This window comes from Macrobrachium rosenbergii, chromosome 18 (genome assembly GCF_040412425.1).
Source record: "Macrobrachium rosenbergii isolate ZJJX-2024 chromosome 18, ASM4041242v1, whole genome shotgun sequence".
In the NCBI taxonomy this organism is placed as follows: domain Eukaryota; kingdom Metazoa; phylum Arthropoda; class Malacostraca; order Decapoda; family Palaemonidae; genus Macrobrachium; species Macrobrachium rosenbergii.
The window spans coordinates 6,219,216-6,235,171 of NC_089758.1; the positions used below are offsets into that span (position 1 = coordinate 6,219,216).

A 15,956-nucleotide genomic window follows, 5' to 3' on the forward strand; every position below is an offset into this window, starting at 1 on the left:
CACTTGAAAGTTGTGCCAATTTGTATTTAAATAATAAAAATGTACACAGAACACTCGTTAGCCATTCAAAACGTACAAATCAGTGTTTTTTTAGAATAATCTTATATACCAGCCAGTTTTTTGCTTATCGACAAGATTTATGACGTCATGTGGAATGGCTCCTCACTGTTGTTATATGATAAGCGTGCACGATCAACATGAAAGGGAAGACACTTAAATATATGTGATTTTGGGAAAATTCCAATATATTTAGCAATGCTGACGTTTTAAAATTAATTTATACCAATTTTGTACTATAAACGAAGTATTCGAGAAGGAGAGGCAATTATTAACCGATTTCAAGACTCCTTTTGCACTCATTAACTTTCATTTGTTTCCTTTCCACGCGAGGTTGGTGTTGGTGTGTGAGTGCACGATTTTTCTCACTGGTTTTATAACATTTCACCCCTTATTATTAATTACAGAGGTAGATTGTGTATTGTCCTAGTGTTCTGTTAAGAAGCGCCATCAAAAGTGCAGTAAAATTGATGGGTATTAGGTCAAAGAAACTTAATTTGGTGCGATTCGCGTGCAGACACATGGAGACCATGGCATGGCACAATTGTACCCATTTCCAATGTGATTTTTCGATGTAATGTCTTATTTCGATGGTATTTTATTCCAGAAATAGTTGAAAGGCAGCTTGGTTTATGCATTTTATTGACAATTACCGGAATTGAGTTTAATTAGGCTGCTAAGACCAGTACCGGCAGTGATTAGCCTTGGGTCTTTTTAGCATGTAGGAGATGTCTAGGTCTGTGGTACGCATTCGGGTCGTTTCGGCCGTAAGCACGTTTACGTGCAAAATGGGCGCCGTGTTTAGTACCAGCCCCATGGGGATATACGTAAAACATGATATAATAATGGTAAATACCATAAACACCGGGAAATACCATAAACAACGTCTTTTGTTTTGGATGTTAGTTCGGTCCTTGGTATTTAGGCCCTTCTTTGGCTGAGTCGGTTGAACTTCAGACTGTCATTTGATGGGCCGGAGTTCAATTCCCGCGGCCGGCTGATGAAGAGTTAGAGGAATTTATTTCTGGTGATAGAAATTCATTTCTCGCTATAATGTGGTTCGGATTCCACAATAAGCTGTACGTCCCGTTGCTAAGTAACCAATTGGTTCTTAGCCACGTAAAATAAGTCTAATCCTTCGGGCCAGCCCTCTCTAGGAGAGCTGTTAATCAGCTCAGTGGTCTGGTAAAACTAAGGTATACTTGCTTACTTACGGCCTAAGTGACTTACGGCCGAAACGACCAGGACCGTGTTGTACTGATCCCTTACTGGGGGGTTTGGTAGGTGAATTTATACTTTTAAACCATAAAATTCCGGTGAGCGATCTGGGGTTTGACATTTTCCAGGCGATGAGCTATTTTTTTTTTTTTTTTTTTTATCAAGTATTAACCGTTATTATTGACGGTCGACCATGATTAACCCAAGAACTTTATACAAGAATGTAGGGAAACCCTTTAAAATGCGTTGTTTTGGGGTGAGGTAGACCTTGACGGAGAGAGCTGATATGTTGTAGGCTATGTTGGCCATCCTTGAGTGCAATTGCACATACGCAGTGTTATAGGGGAATTTTGGTAAAAATCGGAGCTGCCAAATGAGGAAAAAGGGGGTAAAGGAGGGAAAAAGTGAAGTATACCTTAGTTTAACCAGACCACTGAGCTGAATAACAGCTCTCCTAGGGTTGGCCCAAAGGATTAGATTTATTTTATGTGGCTAAGAACCAATTGGTTACCTAGCAGCGGGACGTACAGCTTATTGTGGAATCCGAACCAAATTATAGTGAGAAATGAATTTCTACCACCAGAAATAAATTTCGGGGCTCCTGCAGTTTACGTTGACGCAGGTGTCGTCTGCCAGTTTTCTAGTCGCGGGGGAATACCAACATAAGAAATTGCTATTAAAATGACGAAACCATCACTAACCAACCTAACCTAACTTAGTGTGGCGTGCCCTTACCTAGCCGGGGGGCTTTGCCCCTCATGGACCCCCCCAGAAAGATAGAGAACATGGCGTTTCGTGTGGAACTACTTACCTTGGCAGACAGGACAAATGGCGTTACGTGGCGTCAACGTAAACTGCAAACTACCCAAACTTCCTCTTAGTCTTCATTGGCCGGTCCGAGATTCGAACTCGCAGCCAGCAGAGTGCTAGCTAAGAACGGAACCCACTCGCCCAACGAAGAACTGGGAAAGGAAGGGACACAGTCAGATGGATGTATATCTAGCCAAGAACTTTACAATATGGACTCCAAATTGAGGAAAACCCTCGTAAGCATTTGTACTAAAGGCAAACAGCAGTTTAAGGAAAAGTGCAGGTAGGGAAGGATTGAGAGCAATGTCACGGGCGGAGTCTGCAGCCAAGTAAGGGCCTACTAGGCTAGGATAGTTTATTTTAGTATAGGTTAGGGTAAACGCTCGGAGCTTGAGACACTGCAACATTCGTCCACTGTTTATACACTTCCAGAAAATGTATTCGAACGCACCCCCATTATCATCAGTAAGACTTGCGCTCCCTCTACACAACACGCCGAGACCATTACGTTCCTATCAAAGTAACACTTTTCTCCTAAATTACAAAATAATGGCATTTCCGATTAAACAGTTGTTCGTTAAGATTTAGCCATGCGCGGTGCCAACTTACCGGCCATGACGCTCTCGAAACTTAAAACTCTTTAAAAGTGGACAAGTGACGCCATCTGGATATTTGCTGAGTCACTTGTGTAAATAAACTGCCCATTTCCTATGTTAAATCTGCAAAATATTTGTATCCATAGACGCTGACACGGTTTCCTTGACATTAGTGGTATATGCTGGTGCGGTTTGGGCTTGGACAGGGAACCCGAGTGAATTTTTTAGAGGTCAGAGCGCTAGATAATATTTAAATAACTAGGTAGCTAACACCAGAATAAGTTTGTAAATTTAGTAAATGTATTACATGTTCAATATAATTCATTTGAAAATGAATTATAATGGTTTATATGTTATGCAGGAACAAATCACGCTTTTTTAAAGTAAATTGTATTTTTCCTAACTATACAAACCTGAGGTCCTTTACATTACATTTTTGCCCACCTCTTGCCACCCCTCAATCTGAAACCTTGGCTGAAATGCAAATTGGAGTGTTTACATCCAAGTAGGCGGTACTCCCACCTACCTGACAGTTACTGCGTAACCACCTTGTTCAAGAGTTTTTAACGGTAGAACTAAGTTATAGGTACACGGTGGGTATTTAGCGAGAAATGTCAGTTTCTTTTAGTATTTTGGATGCTTATTAACAATTTAACGTTAATTTTTGGCGGTCGGCTGTAATTAACTTACAATTTACCTTTGAACTCTACCCTACGGTAAGGGGAACCCCGATGGGAATCCGGGGTTTCCTTACGCGATCTTCACGCAACAGAGCACCGGTACGTCTACTTCAAACAGTTCATATCCCGTCTGGCAAGTGCAATAACTTGTTAACGTATGGGTAACTCCCCCACCCCCCGGGCCAGTGCTAAACACGGCAAAGGGACATTCCATTTGGCCGACAACAAACAAATGCACCGCCAGTGTCAGAAGCCCTAAAAGTGTTGAAAAAACCAGTTTCCAAGGTACTGCACGTGCTGGACGGAATATGAACCGTTCGAAACAGATGTAGCCGTGCTCTGTCCTGTGAAGATCGCGTAAGGAAACCTCTTGTTGGATGGACTTCAGGGGACAAATACAGGTTAATTACAGCCGACCGCCAAAAAAACCGTTGAATTGTAAATAAGCAACCAAAATACTATAAGAAACTGCCATTTCTCGCTAAATACCTGCAGTGTATCTGTTACTTAGAAATACCTTTTTAATAGCTGTTTCTAGCTTCCCTGTGATTCCTAATGTAAAGGACCTCAGGTTTGCATAGTTGGGGAAAATACAATTTACTTTCAAAAATTGTGATTTTAGCAATAGTGCTTCAATATCGGCAGTACCTTGTTACGTCATTCCAGACTTTAGACGCCATTAACCTGATGTTTTGCTGTTGTGAGTGGATTTACACTGCCGTTACCTGGACTTAAGGTGCTTATGGTGCCACTGCAAGTGTTATTTATTCCCATTATAATTGTGATGCTTTGGGTTACAGCAATTTTTGGCTTACGGCATACTGACGGGGACGTAACCCCTGCCCTAAACCGGGGACTGCCTTTATATGTTTATACATAAAACAGTTCAAAAGTCTGAAACTCAATTGCACCTATCCATATTTAGTCATACGGACTATTTTACAGGTTTTTTTGCAATTTGTGGTTCACAGTGCCATACAAGCGATGAACAAAATTGTCAATAAACCCGTCTAAAAAAAATTTTTAGCATCAATGCGCCAGGATATCTTTATTTTTTTTTAGCATCAATGCGCCAGGATATCTTTATTTAGACATAAAAGAGTTGGAAACTGTTAGTAACTAAAATTCGATAATTCCTAATATTTCAGCAGTCCGCGCCCCCCTTAAACAGCAAATCTTTTACCAAAATGTCAGAAATATTAGAATAAATAAAAGTAAGAAGTGACATGCACACCAAATGAACAATGACGAACTGAAGCTGGACTTTTCGAGCTGTGCTTAATTCCAAAATTATATTTGGTGAGCTTAAAGAACCAATCAGGGTTCAGGATTGTTTATTTCCTGTGCAAATAACAAAAGACATTCCAAATACTCGAACCAGCCATACCCACAATACACTGGGACAAGCAAAATCCAATTGGGAGTTCCACTCATGCAACTGGTAACTTTGGACCAGAGGGAGCAAATGAAGAGTAGAGTCAGGGGTAATGCAGGCCCAGTAGGCATTTCAGAGGAAATGTGACCTCCGCAAACTTACCTTAACCTAACCTTTGATATTCCACCAAATATTTACACGTCACCTTTCTCAAAACTGGCGAAATGCAATTTTCTGATAGTTTTGGTGTGATTAGATATGGAAGTTTCCAGTGGGAAGATGGTTTTGGGTAGGCAAAGTGAATGAAAACCAGCGATGTATCATAGCCCTAGGCCTACTGGTAACCTAATTATCCTAACCTAACCTTGCTTAAAAACCAGGGATCTACCGTATCTAACCTGGCTATGGCTTCTCATGGGAGTTACCACATTATATTAGACATTGATTACTTTCCAGTTTGGAAAGCAAAGAACAAAAAAAGCACCTTTTACATTAGATTTGGGTGAGGAAGAGAGAGAGAAACTAGTATGGAGAAGACTTTGAAGGCTAAGCCTCCAGTTATCACCAGAACATGACATGGGAATTGTTAGTAAATTAGCTAAGCATTAATAATTAATTTAGAGGAACATCAAATTTGTCATATCACATAATAACTATCAGGATAACCTTATTTCATAAGTATTAAAATGGCAGTTGTTGAAACTATTAGTTCATTTCATGAAGATACGCTAGGCTTATGTAGTTTCTTAGCTTTTGGGATAAAGAAGCGGGTCTAGTTACTAGTAATTGTAGTTCTCAACCTTGACAAAATATCCCCATATTCAAATGAAAACAGAAGTGTCATACCACCACAGCACATAAACAAACAAAATCAGATATTTAAAGGGAAAAAGTATGTTGATATTACGAATTACCAATGGTATGGATGGGAAGAGCAGTTTGAATGGATGAGATGAGTAATCACTGAAAGAGGTGTTGTAAAGCAAATTAAGTAGAATTATTAGAATACCCAATTGATCACAGTTTTCGAGGAAACAGAATCCAGCTTGGCTTTAACCCTTAATGGGCGGATCCCCTCAATAGAGGATGTAAAACAGGTTTTGGATGTTGGACTGATCCCTTCTTGGAGGGGAAATGTCTTGCTCCTCTCTCTGCTATGACGTCTTTTTATTTATTTGTTCATATATATACCCAGGGATTACTGAAGTCGTTAATGCCACAAAACAATCTTTAAGGCTGCGTAACCATGATAGCTCAAGTTGAATTTATTCATAGTTGCTAAATATGGCCTCAGACCTTATGAATTGTTTCTATATCAGATCAGTCTTGTATAATTTAACTCTTTCTATAACAAGTCTTTCATTTACAGACAAAATGGCTAAAAAGGCGACTCCTCGATATGCTATGGCCGTTGGCCTTAACAAAGGCCACCGTGTCACAAAGAACAAGAGGAAACCCAAACCAAGTTCAAAGAAGGGGGTAAGTAAAAAGTATAAATAGTAGTAAGCGTATGTAATTTTATTTTGTTTTTATATGCATTTGTCAGCCTTGAAATAACTCCTTTTTGTATATGGAGTACTGTAATATATACTAATGAAAGATTTTTACCTTTATTACAGAAAAACACCAAACATAATAAATTCATCCGAGATATTGTCAGAGAAGTGATGGGATTTGCCCCTTATGAAAAGCGTACTATTGAATTGTTGAAAGTTTCCAAGGATAAGAGAGCCCTTAAATTCCTCAAAAAGAGGGTAAGGATGCACTGTATTTAATTTTTATTTTACAAGCCTGTACTGTGTGTTGAATGTTAGATTTTTGGATTTCTAACCTAAAGATAGTATAGTCATTAAAAACTTTTCAGACAATGGCTTATAACAGTGAAATCTGGCGCTGATTTTCTCCTTATAGTTTTCCATTGGGTTATTTATCCATGAAGAAGAGTCTCTGAATTTATTCTTGTAGGGATTGAGTGGATGACTAATAGTTTTTTATTTGACTTTTACCCTACCACCATGAGTGAAATTTTTCAAAATGTTCGTTATTTTTCGTAATACTGATTTTTCACTCCATACTTTTTTAAATTGTTAATAACCATATGCTTAATAACCAAAAATGAATAAGAAAAGCAGATTTCCTGGTATATATAGAGTTATTAAATTATTTTCAGGTGAACAAAAATTTATGGAACATCTAGCAAATTGTTTTTTATTGACTGTACCATTGATATTGTTCTTAATACTGTTTAACATTTGATGCATTTGAGAGGGTGGGATGGGAGGGAATTTTGATGTCTGTAATAAAATGGGTTCCAGTTGTAGTCATTCGTTGTATATCACACCCTTTTAACTAGTGTTTAGAAATTCTATGGAAATTGTCTGGTACCCAACTTTATAATGCCCAGTTGTGTGTTATAATGTTCATTGAACTTTTCCAAGGGCTTTCCTAACCACTTCAGATATCCCATTCTGTGTTGATCCCTCTTGTCAGATATCCCATTCTGTGTTGATCCCTCTTGTCATGTCAGCATCCTCATGTTCCTATTTATGCCCTTCTTGAAGTAGATAATAAAAATATGGCCTCTATTATTTTCTTTTTCCAGTCTTTAGCTTTATAGTTTAACTTTCATCCCTGCATATATTTGCCATCTTCAGATTCTTCTTCCCATAGCATCTTTGCCTTTGCCAACTCCTGTAACATACAACTTTTTTCCTAATTGTTTCCTTTGTTGTTAAGGAATACAAACCTTTGCCATATAAATAGGAGTATCTTTCAACATCAGCTGGATAGAGCATTGAAACATGGTAACAAGATAGTTAACTGGTAGAGGTTGAGGGATAAGTGGAAGAATACTCTCAAGTCACATTTTATTACTTCACTCTTTCTTCAGCCACCTCATGGTACAGATGTGCTCTGCTTGACTGTCCTGACTGGTTGAGAAACTTGAATGAGTAGCCAGCTCATTTTGAATAAGTTTGTTTTGTTGCCTTGAATTTGGTTTTTTCACAGCAGAAAAAGAAACGTGATTAGTGCCATTACTAGAGGCATTGTTGTCCTTGTGGAAGGTTCATGCCTCCTGTAAAAGGTGCTCTGCATGGTATCTGCCCTTTTTATAGGGGGACTGCTCCTTGTTGGATATACTGTAATGTATGTTGGTTGGGAATCTGCAGTGGGAGAAGTTTGGCAAGTGGAGGAAGGAGGAAAAAAGTATTCACCAGCTTTGTTGGAGGTGATGGATATTTAGCTTCATTCTCCTTCCTTTTTGTCCCTGTCCTTCTGCTTAGTAGTTCTACTCCTGCTATGAGGGTTAGTTCTAATGTTGCAAAACCTACCAATGCCCTCTTCAAGGATAAAGCAGCTGAGCTCTTCACTGGGCGAGTCGGTAGAGTTGTGGCCTTGCACTCGGTAGGCCCGAGTCCGACTCTCGAGCCGGCTAATGAAGAGTTAGAGGAATTTATTTCTGGTGATAGAAATTCATTTCTTGCTATAATGTGTTTCGGATTACACAGTAAGCTGTAGGTCCCTTTGCTAAGTAACCAATTGGTTCTCAGCCACGTTAAATAAGTCTAATCCTTTGGGCCAGCCCTAGGAGAGCTGTTAATCAGCTCAGTGGTCTGGTAAAACTAAGGTATACTTTTTGTGCAGCTTTGGCAACTGCCTCTCTCTCTGTTGCATCAGATTGTGACGTTCCAGTTACCCTTAAGATGACTTTGTTGGAGGACCTGCGAAAGATATGGCCTATGCTGATTATTCCAGGTAGTCTTTTCATTGCCTTGCAATGGTTAATCTGCACAGTTACTTCATTTTTTGGGGGGAAAGTCTTGAACCAGGATGTTTCCATTTAGGGGGTGTGTGTACTGGTTGGGATTTGCTTGCAGTGTGAGAACTTTGGCAAGTGGAAGAACAAGGACAAGAAGTGTTCACTAGTAAGAGGGAAGGACAAGAAGCATTTGCCATTTTTGGTGTTGGGAGGGGGTACACCTCTAAATCCTTTTAGTTTGTTCTGCTTTCTTCCATCCCTATCCCTCTGCCTAGTAGTGCTACCCCTTCTAGGAGGGTTATTACTATAGTTATGAACCTTCCCATGCCCTCTCCTTTTAACCCTTAGTGGACGGATCCCCTCTGAGGATTATTAATATTATGCGCCATACGATTTGGCTGTATCGAGCAGGAAAGAGTTATTATCACTTCAGTGGCTTATATGAATGGTGGTAACTTTAGAATTCAGCTTGGCTCAATCAGTGGTTACAATTGTAATTTTGCAAAGAAATACTAGAAAAAAAACATGTATACCTCCAAAAAAGTTACTTCATCTCCCGATCTCAGTAAATTTTTACGTAAGTATTTTACAGCAAATATACTCAGAATTTGTTATTAATTTTAGTTCTTATCTGTTATGATATGGTGTGAGTTCTAATTATAATTTTACAAAATGAAATGAAATAGATTATTAGAAAAAACATGTTTAACTTGGTAAAATGTATGAGTGTTTTGTAAAAGCAGCCCCACACAGGGTTGTAAATAATCACTTTCAATTTCCCATGGAAGGTAGGGAAAATATAGAAGACATTATTAATAATAATGATAGTGTGCTTTTAAATGATGGCACTGTGAACGACCATGATATATATTTTAAATCTTAGTCCGCTATTGATCTTAGTATATTTTTCTCAGCAGTGGCTTTAGATTTTATTTGGTCAGTAAATGAATTTTCAAATAGCAATGATCACTATCCCATTCTTTTAAAGTAGTGTTCCCCCACTGTTTCGTGGGGATAGGTTCCAGAACCCACCACGGAAATGCGAAATCCCCTCTAAAAATGCTTATAACTGCCAAATACCCTGTACCCCGTAAAATGCTTATAACTGTATATTTTAAAAGTTCACTGCCTAATTTAGTAGTTCAAACAAAAATAAACCTTAAATTATTATACTGAAACAATTTAATATCAATTCAAACAAAATAAACACCAAACCATCATCCCAAAACACCTTAAGTCATCTTAGATTAGTACCCTTTTACAACTGTTACTCTCATGAATGTCTTTTTAACATGCTTTTTTCCCATTTTTGTATGGGGTAAGCACGATGCCTTTTGAATATTTTTGATTTGGCTTTGGGGTAGACCGTAGTCTTGATCGGCTGCCCTGCCTGACATCGCTTAGACCCCGGTAGCGTATGGTACATGTATCATACCAGACCCAACGCCCTTTCTCCCAGCAGCGAGAAGTTGTTGCGCGGGTAGGTCGAGAGTTCGAGACGTGTGAGGTGTTTGTTATGTATTTAGAAGATGTTGGAGTGGCTTTGTTTTGTGTGTGTATTTAGTCTGTAACACCCATTTGCTTTTTAAGCAAACCTATTCGTTGATTACATACATAATCCCGGGGTGTCTACATGGATAGCAAAGTCTTCCGCCTCTCTGATCAGTCGGCTGCGGATGTATGTACGCCCCCTGGAATTATTATAACAATGATTTACTAATTTTAAAATATTAATATTAATGTAAAACAACAAAATATCTATAAAATGTTTAATACAAATTAAATGAGTCTTTAACAATATGAATTCCACACCAGGAATATCCCACCATTTGAATATTTGAAAGACCATAATGAAACTAATGAATTTCTTGTTGATTTCATTACAAATGCTGCTGATAAAGCAATACCAAAATCCAAATCTCATCCGACAAAACACAAAGTCCCATGGTGGTCTGAAAAACTAACAGAATTAATAAAAATAAAACACCAAATTGGAAGACGACTAAATAATTTGAATAGAAAATTCAGTAAATTAAACAAAACGTTACCAATATTAGAAGGAACCTTACAAAAACTGACTATATTATTATTAGAAATTGATACATTAAAACCTCTGTATAATAAAATATCTGCAAAGTTTAAAAGAGAAGTAATACAGGAAGAATCATTTCATGGAAAAAATATGTATCAGATCTCTCTAAAAATACTCCCATACAAAAAATATGGGAAAAATTCAGGAAAATAAATGGTACCCATGTTAAACCACCTAGACATGCCATAATAAAAGATGGGAAAAAATACTTGATCCTAAAGAAATTAGTAATGTAATAGGTGAAAATTTAGCAAAAGTAAGTAGCAACAAAAATTTAGATGAGCATTTCCGCACAAAGAAAAATAATATAGAATTAATAACAATAAATTTTGAAACAGTAGAAGATATATATTATAATAGGAAATTTAGTATGGAAGAGCTAGAATTTGCTCTGTTGAACAGCAATAAATCTGCCCCTGGAGGTGACAATATTTGTTTTGAAATGATATGCCATTTAGCACCTTTGGCAAAGACATACTTGTTAGAGTTTTATAACCACTTATGGCTTAGAAATTTATTTCCTGATGAATGGCGTAAAGCTATAATTATTCCAATCCCCAAACCTGGAAAAGATCCCAGTAATGTAAGCAATTACAGACCAATTTCTTTAACAAGTTGTATGTGCAAATTACTAGAGAAAATGGTAAATGCTCGACTAACATGGCACATACGAAAAATAAAATTTTAACTCCCACTCAGTTTGGGTCACAGTGTAACAGGTCTACATTAGATTCTCTCTGTAACTTAGAAGACCATATACGCCGAGGTTTTGAACGAAAACAAATTACTGTAGCTGTCTTTTTGACATTGAAAAAGCATATGACACTACATGGAGGTATGCTATATTAAAAACTTTACAAAACAACAACATCTGTGGACATTTACCTAGGTTTATACAAAACTTTTTGACAAATCGCAGTTTTCAGGTGAGAATTGATGATGTTCTGTCTAGAACATTTCCTCTAGAAAATGGTGTTCCACAGGAAGCGTCCTTAGTGGCACACTGTTTACGTTAGCAATTAATGATATCAGTAAAAATTTACCTACTGGTATTAAAAGTAACTTGTATATGGATGATTTTGCCATATATTATTCAGCATCTCGAATAAAACATGCAGAACGAATCATTAATAAAAGCATAGTAAAAATAGATGAATGGGCTTTATCTGTAGGCTTTAAATTTTCCATAGATAAAACCCAAGCAATCATGTTTTATAAAACAAAAAATGTAAAAAAGGAGAAGAAATAGACTTAAAAATCAGAAACCATAGTATACCAATTGGCCAAACAGCAAAATTTTTAGGATTAGTATTTGATGCTCACATGAACTGGAAAGCCCACATAACATACATGAAATCAAAATGTAAAAGAGCATTAAACCTAATTAAAAAACTGTCGAACACTACTTGGGGAGCTGATAGGCATACCCTTACTTTATTGTATAAAGCAACAGTGCTGTCTATCGTTGATTATGGAAGTGAAATATATGGCTCGGCATCAGACGCAACGCTGAAAACGGTAGACCCAATTCATAATGAGGGTCTTAGAATATGTTCAGGAGCTTTTCGATCATCACCAACATCTTCTTTACAAGTTGAATGTGGTGAACTACCTCTGTCTCTCCATAGAGAGCTAGTAACGATGAAGAGTGCTCTGAGAATTCAGACAAATGATTCTCCAACCAAAAAATTATTTGGATTAAGAGATGTGTTTATAAACAATCATCCACCTTCTTTCCCAATTAGGGCTAGAAGATTGTTAGAGTCACTAAATATGTATATACAATTGCCTGTAATGTTAAAATTGCCTCCTCCTTGGACAATGAATAAAACAAGAATTTGTACACACTTGAAATATTTATCAAAAAATAATTCATATACTCCAGAATACCAAAGACAACATGCAGTAGAGCATATAATCCGAAAAGGTCCACATTACGCAATATACACTGACGGATCTAAATCACAATCGGAGTGGGATATGCTGCGGTATCCCAAAACAAAACGTATCAGTTCTCCTTCCCAGACAAAGCCTCTGTATTTACAGCTGAGTTATGTGCAATAGTATCGCCATAAAAATAATTAGAGAAGTCTCATATAATAATTTTGTAATTTATAGCGACTCCAGAAGTGCTATAGAAGCTATTCAAAGCTATAATCCCAAAAATAATATTGTACAACATATAAAGTTCTCAATCCATAAATTGTATAATAAGGGAAAAATATTGAAATATGTTGGATCCCTGCCCATGTAGGGATTAAGGAAATGAAGAGGCTGATAAAGCAGCTAAAGAAGCGGTCTACATGACAAGAACAAATGTAGACATCCCTATCAGTGACTATACAAAATATATAAAAACAGTCATTGTAAAAAATGGCAAAATATATGGAACGAAGAACCTGAAAATAATAAATTAAAACAGATAAAATCCAGTGTTGGAAAATGGAATTTGTCATATCAAAGAGAGAGACAAGCACAAGTAATTCTGACACGTCTTGAATAGGCCATACACGTTTGACACATGGACACTTAATGAACAGTCCATGTGGCCCTCTTCCCAAATGCCCAGATTGCAATGTGCTGATAACAGTTAAGCATATACTGTGTGAATGTCCAAAATATAACGTGCAGCGACTATCAAATTTTGGAAATAGACCGATAGAAGAAATTTTGTCAGAATCTTCAACGTTCTCAATAGCACCCATTTTAATGTTCATGAGAAGCTGCAAATTAATTGGAAAAATATAAGAAAAAACAATCAATCAGTATAATGAATTTTAAAACAAGTAAATTTTATGATTTTACTTAATTTATTTTAAATTTTAATATACCTTTTTAGTGAGTATGTATGGAAGCATGAGTTTAAATGTATTTATTGTGTGAGTGTGTTCCAGTATGAAAGCGTATGCCTTTTTACAGCTTTTAATTTCATTTTCATTTTCGTTTATCATCATTGACAAGTGACCTATTAGGTCCCAGTGCTAGGCTTCTAGCCTAGACTTGTCATTCCATCCTAATCCTTCGGGCCAGCCCTATGAGAGCTGATGGTCAGCTCAGTGGTCTGGTTAAACTATTTTAATAATAATAATAATATACAAATTAAATAAATCTTTTACAGAACATTTGACAAACCCTTGTATACATAAGCATAGCTGTTTCCTCTCATAGTTTGCAGTCATCCCATTTTCTTTATGTATTGGTAAAAACTCTCTCGTAATGTAAGATGTATTTGAAATGATATTACTGTAAAGTGTTGTGGATGATCTGAGTATGTTTTCCTCTTCAGTGGCTTTAGATTTTATTAGGTCAAGAAATGAATTTTTAAATATCAGTGATCACTGTCCCATTCTTTTATTTTTTTTTTATTTTCCAGTCTGCTTTTACTGGAAAATAAAATTAAAATAATTAGCAAATTTTTTTTTTTTTTTTTTCATAGAGCAACACTAGATATATTTAAAATATTCACTAATTATTTTTGTTTTATTTTCCAGTAAAAGCAGATTGGAAAATAAAATGAAAATAATTAGCAAATATTTTAAGTATTGTACAATATGCTTCATCATCCAAAAACACTCAGAGAGAGAGAGAGAGAGAGAGAAAACTTAATTGTATCTTATAATTGTTATGCTCAGTTTGAGGCCCAGCCATGAACATGATATTGATTCATAGCGCAACTGCAAGGTTTTCCTCCCATTGCACCTTTCAAAACTTTTACTGCCAATTTCCGTTTCAGCACTGAATGACCTCATAGGTCCCAGTGCTTGGCCTTTGGCCTAAATTCTGTATTCAATCCATTCAATTTACATTTTATTAATCACCAAGTTGATTTATCTCATTCCATTCTGGCACTGAATGACCAAAATAGGTCCCAGTGCTTGGGCTTGTCCTTGAGTGCCTTGTTACCAAGTTTCAACAACTGATCCACCTCTATTTAGGCCTCTGTAAACAAGGCTCTGGTTTGTGTACCTAGGAAATTAAATTTTTTTTGTTTGTTTAGGTTTTTCATCTTTGCTCAAAACTATACTTGATTTGGATGACCATCCATAGAAAATAAAAAACAAAATTACCCCAAATATTTGAAATACCTGTATTGGGTAGCATTAGGATGACATCTTCAGGTGTTGGGGGATACTTTAACTTCTCTTAAAAGTAGGGACAGTTCAAAGAAAATTATCTCTTTAAGTCACATCAATATTTTGCCTATTTTTCCTTTCAGTTTTTCTCTGTAGTAAGAGGCATAAATACTGCCATTGGAAAGGACATTTATTGTGCTTTTCTTGGTCAGGAAGATTTCATAAATATTTTTGTTAATGAAATATGAAAATGAAATTTATATTTTCAAGTAACTCTTTATTTCATTCCAAATTTAAGAGTCAGTTTTTTGAAGTGGTTGCTTCAAAATGAGACCAAAACTAAAATTGTCATGAAAAGTAAATTTACATTAAGAAAAAAGAAAATGTGCTAGTTCATGAGCAGTAAGACAGATCCTAGGTGTTCTCTAATGAATTGTTACGGTAAAGACGTGTATGTACCCCAAAAAATTAAAATAGGGCTGTAGAGGAAGACCTAGACAGATGTGAAATCAGGCAGAGTGCACAAGACACAACAGAACTCATTTCATTTTTTATTGCATAAGGGAAAAAGAAGTGAAAAGACTTGAATGATGAAACAGAATTATTAGTTCAGACCTGGGATTATTAGTTCAGGTCTGATGTGATAAGACTAGCAGTAGTGCGAGTGAAATTTTTGCTATAAATTGATATTATTAGTCAACATATGTGATGAAAGTTTATTCATCCTCATCGATTTTTTTTAATGTTAGCAAATCAAAAGTGTTTTTCGGTCATAATGAGAGCTTTTCCTTCTTCACAGCTGGGTACACACATCCGTGCCAAGAGGAAGCGTGAGGAAATGCAACGTGTCATGGGACAACAGAGAAAGGCTGCTGCTGCTGCCGCTGCTGCAGCTGCTGCTGCATCCCACAAGTAAAACACTTGTTTAATAAAAAAAAAATCTACTGAGATCCTTTTAGTATCCCCATATTAAAACGGCTGTTTATTAATCCTTAAGTAAAGCTCTGAAGTAGGACACATACAAGCAGTGCATTCGTGCTAGTAGAATGACTTTTCTGCCAGTCTGTTATAGGTACATGTTGAACTCTTAGCATTTTGCTGCAGGTATTTGAGTTTCCATACAAACATAACATAGTTGGTAACGACTAAACCTGTTAAGTAATATTTCTATTTGGCCGTGCCCTGTTTTCTATACCTTGGGTATGGTTTCTATTTTCAGTTCTCAATTGGTGTAGCTGTTGAACCTGTTTACAAAAACTACAATGGCTAGTATCATCTGATAACTAGCCTTTCAA

At 36.7% G+C, this 15,956-nt stretch overlaps 1 protein-coding gene across 3 annotated transcripts; it reads left to right on the top strand.

Annotated features, from left to right (window-relative positions):
- The first annotated feature begins 284 nt into the window (after positions 1-284).
- RpL36 (ribosomal protein L36) lies at positions 285-15,606 on the top strand. Of its 3 annotated transcripts, none has more exons than XM_067120197.1 (4): positions 285-404; positions 6,106-6,215; positions 6,356-6,490; positions 15,461-15,606. In XM_067120197.1, the coding sequence occupies exons 2-4, from the start codon at positions 6,111-6,113 to the stop codon at positions 15,575-15,577; spliced, it is 357 nt and encodes a 118-aa protein (XP_066976298.1). In that variant the 5' UTR covers positions 285-404; positions 6,106-6,110; the 3' UTR covers positions 15,578-15,606. The 3 variants fall into 3 exon arrangements, with proteins under 3 accessions (XP_066976298.1, XP_066976299.1, XP_066976297.1); XM_067120198.1 differs by having other exon boundaries at positions 360-390; XM_067120196.1 differs by lacking the exon at positions 285-404 and adding an exon at positions 513-531.
- Positions 15,607-15,956: the final 350 nt, after the last annotated feature.

Excerpts from the sequence above, each read along its gene's own strand:
- RpL36 (XM_067120196.1), top strand. Across the intron at positions 6,216-6,355 it reads AACCAAGTTCAAAGAAGGGG|AAAAACACCAAACATAATAA; the intron begins GTAAGTAAAAAG and ends CCTTTATTACAG. Across the intron at positions 6,491-15,460 it reads TTAAATTCCTCAAAAAGAGG|CTGGGTACACACATCCGTGC; the intron begins GTAAGGATGCAC and ends CCTTCTTCACAG.